General features: G+C 57.3%; 1 protein-coding gene across 1 annotated transcript in view; it reads right to left on the reverse strand.

The window, feature by feature from the left end:
- The window catches only part of BSND (barttin CLCNK-type chloride channel accessory beta subunit), a 3,507-nt gene extending 585 nt beyond the window's left edge, over nt 1-2,922 (reverse strand). Inside the window, 4 exon segments of the mRNA XM_009080432.1 lie at nt 265-280; nt 954-1,196; nt 1,574-1,653; nt 2,746-2,922. Coding sequence (XP_009078680.1) covers nt 265-280; nt 954-1,196; nt 1,574-1,653; nt 2,746-2,922 — 516 coding nt within the window.
- Nucleotides 2,923-3,981: the final 1,059 nt, after the last annotated feature.

Here is a 3,981-nt window from a genome sequence, read left to right on the forward strand (position 1 = left end):
GGGCTGGCCGGGCTGCGGGGACAGGGAGGGCTGATGGGCGGCGCAGGAGTTACACCAAACACAGCTGGGCAGGAGAGGGGCTTTTCCCTGGAGCTGGTGACTGCTGGGCTCAGCGCTGCTCAGGCATCTCAGCATCACCAGTCCCCTTGCTGGGTGGCTGGAGCATACTGGGAGGGCCCTATCCCAGCCCCCGGTGCCTGCCTTTATGGGAACACCTGCGACAGGGAGGGCTGATGGGCGGCGCAGGAGTTACACCAAACACAGCTGGGCAGGAGAGGGGCTTTTCCCTGGAGCTGGTGACTGCTGGGCTCAGCGCTGCTCAGGCATCTCAGCATCACCAGTCCCCTTGCTGGGTGGCTGGAGCATACTGGGAGGGCCCTATCCCAGCCCCCGGTGCCTGCCTTTATGGGAACACCTGCGTGCCAGGTTCCTTCTGTCCATGGCATGGAGCAGTGGCTGCCCTAGCATTTCCTGCATCCCGGAAGGTAAACAGCATGCCCACCCCAGATGTAGATGCATTTTGCCCAAGTCCTGTGCAAGCCTGCATGGTGATCCCCATCACCTGCAAAGCCCTTTGGTATCTCCCAAACCAATGCTTGGGCATCATACATGGCATCTGGTTTGAGGGACACGTGCTGGGCACCTCATTTCTATCAAAATGTGACCAGGAATTAGGGGTTAATTCTGGGGAGGGAAGTTGCTTATATTGATAAAATGAAATAAAAGCAAAATGCAAATTGCAACCAAAGGCCATCCAGATTTCCTAGTGGGAAATAAACTGGTACAGAGTCTCTCTGTGGCTGAGACATCACCTGGGCTCCAGTGGGGCTGGGGGCTCAGTGCTGTGTGAACAGCAAATCCCCTCTGCCTTTCCTTTCTCCCCCTACTCTGGAGGTCTGACCCTCCCCCATTTTCACCCCACACCCCACCACTGCCTCATAGGCATCACATACCAGCTGCCTGCTGCTGTTTCCAGTCGAGGTGCCAGGTCTTCGCAGGGGTCTCCAGCACCCCCCTGCTCCCGATGGACCTCAGCTTTGGCCTGCACAGCTGACTGGGAGCAGCTGCGGGGTCTGGGCTGGGCTGTGGGTGGGAGCAGGGCTGAGTCCACTGCCTGCGTCTGGATTTGCTCATAGGATGGCAGGCTCTTCTCATAGGTGTTGGTGATCTCTTGGTTGAGGCAGGGTTCAATCAATCTGTGGACAAAGGAATAACAGGGTGTTGAGCAGGACCTGGGCACAATGGAGCCAGAAGATGCTCAAGTGCATGCATTCAGGTCTCCATCACCTGAGGGAGTGGCTTAGAGGCCACCAAGGCCACATCACTCCCACACGAGCAGTGGAGCCAGTGGGTCCTTGCAAGGGATACCCACAGGAACACAGATGGATGCTTTGAGTGCCCCAGCATCACTCAGGCTCTGACCCCAGAAGGGCACACAGATGGCCCTTGCCTCCCCCACACTGGCCCCTGCTTGGAATTTTGTCCTGCAATTGGTGCAGTTGTCCCCCATCTCAAACACTGCCCTTGTCCCCACAGCATGCAGATAATGTTGTGTACAGGTTCTGGGACCCACCGGGTGTCCTTCTGTGGCAGCACCATGGGTTTGTGGTCCAGGAAGCGCTCAGCCTCGAGGTCTGCAGGGACGAATGTTATCTGGGGGGAAAAGGAAGGCAGAGCCCAGGGGCTGCGCTGGGCATCAGGGCGACCCTCGGCCCTCCTTAGTGCTAAAAGGGTGGGAGTGTCCCTTCAGCTGGGTTTAGGGTATTTCCCCCCACATTTGGATGTCTTATTTGGAAATGGGCTCTCTCTTGGAAAATCATTAAGGGACGAATGAATCCAGCACAGCTTCACTCTCATTGTCTTTTCTGCAGAGGATTCGCATATGTCCCCAAGCCCAGAGGGTGTCCCAGGGCCCCAGGGGATGTCAGTGGTTTAGGACAACATCAAGGATGCCTTGTCCTTGAGCCCTGAACACAGCGGCAAAGCCACATCTCTCTCCTCACCAGGGCTGTGCTCAGCTTTGAGGGGAGGTGGGGTCAGCTTCACTCCAATCCCAGGAACAGTCGGTTTCAGAGGTCCCAGCTGGTCTGGGTCCTGAGGTTACTGCCCTACGTTTTGGAGTGCAGCCAAGCTATCAACAGGCCATCCAACAGCACCCAGGTCAGTGCCACAGCCGTCCTCTCCTTGGAAAAAAACCTTTTCTGCCAGACCCGTTTCCCAGGGCAGGGACGCGTGGCTGCTCTCTGTGCCGGCAGTGCCCTCTGCCAAGGAGACTGGCAGGTGCGGGCTGTGCTGCGGGGGCAGGACCCTCCCACCTCCTTGGCCATGGCAGTCCCTTGGAAGTCCTGGGAACCCATCAAGCCCCCAAACCCCACAGGTGCAGCGAAGGGGCTGATTTGGGGAGGGTTCTCAAGGGAGAGATTAATGCGAGTTTATTCCCTTGGAATTATCACCCGCTGCCTGCTTGGAAACAAAGCCCCAGGCTCAGGGCAGGGTGCAGGGATACAGGGGGCAAGGGAGAGGGGTGGCATCCTCCAGGCATCAGCAGAGCATAAGCCTCTCAAAGCAACACTTCCCCCTCCAGATCACTCCTGCTGGCTTCCCTGGGATTTGCTGCTACCCCACCCTACGAATGGGGAAGCTGAAACACAGCCTGAGGCTACACATCCACAGAAGCTGAAGCCTCCCAAACCCATCTGAGCCCTCAAGCCCCCCAAAAGTGCTTTGCAGCGGGATGGACCCTACCTTTGGGTAGCACTGGCACATGCTCCAGGTGATGCCCACAGCTATGAGCAGGACACCCATGACACAGAAGGTGATGTAGATGTGGGGCTTTTCCACGCTCATGATGAACATCCCCGTCATCACCAGGAAGAAACCCAAGATGATGAACGCATAACGGAAGGTCTTCTCCTCCGCCATGGGCTCTGGGTGGGCGAGGCAGGGAGGAGAGATGCCGGGAAGCCCGTTCACCTGCGGCTGCTGCCTGCTGAGCACACCTGCAGGGTAAGACAAGGAGTGGTTTCTGTCTCTGGAGACTGCCAGGAGCCGAGGATCAGCTGCACGTTGAGCCTGGTCCTGCCCAGGGCTGAGCCAGCCAGTTTTTAATGGGTTTGTAATGAATGCAAACACCGACCTGCTGTTCACACTCCAGTGAAGCCGCCCGGCACGTGTCCGGGTAACCTTCCCTGCGGGCACCCGCGGCCAGACCCCATGCCTGGGGAAGCGACAGAGAGAGAGAGGGGGGCACAGCAGCAGACACGGGGACCAGGAGAGTGACTAGTCCTGTCGGGATTTTCCCAGCCCTGGGCACTGGAGCTGGACTTGGCCATAAATCAGAGCTGGCAAAACCCCAAATAAAGGGGATGCCAGGATGCAGCACGTTCTCAAGGGTTGCGGGGCTGCAACAGGAAAGGAGAGAGTGCTCCAGGGTCTTTTTGGAGGCCAGTGCATTTGGAACAGCCCTGCCTCGCTCCAGCCGAGCGCTAAGGCTGAATCACTGGGCAGCACATGGGCTGCAAAGTGGGGACTGATGCTGGGGAAGGATGGAGGAGGGTTGGTCCACCCAGGGGCAGTAAGGACAGAGTGCCCTTCACTTAAGTTGAAGCTGGGGTGTTAATAGCTGTCCCCTTCCCAACACACATCAAACAGCCAGACAGTAGCAATGGCTTTAATTAGCCTTTGCTTTATTCCCTTGCTTTCGAGCCCATGTGGGAGCACATACACCTGGCTTGTGACAAATAATTGTGTTATAAACAATATATTATAGATGGCTATTGCTCCTCAGCCATTCTGCAACCCTGCAGGTCCACAGGGCACCCAGGGCAGCCCATCGTTTCAGTGGGATGAAGAAATTGGCAGCAGCCCCCACAGCAGCTGGCCTTTCCTCTGGGCAAGGCTGCACACCCATCCATGGTGGGCATGGAGGGGGCTGTGCTGCTCGGGATGGCTTTTTATAGGATGCTGGCTGAAATGCCAAGT

The sequence above is a fragment of the Acanthisitta chloris genome, unplaced genomic scaffold (assembly GCF_000695815.1).
Source record: "Acanthisitta chloris isolate BGI_N310 unplaced genomic scaffold, ASM69581v1 scaffold33638, whole genome shotgun sequence".
NCBI classification, from domain to species: Eukaryota; Metazoa; Chordata; class Aves; order Passeriformes; family Acanthisittidae; genus Acanthisitta; species Acanthisitta chloris.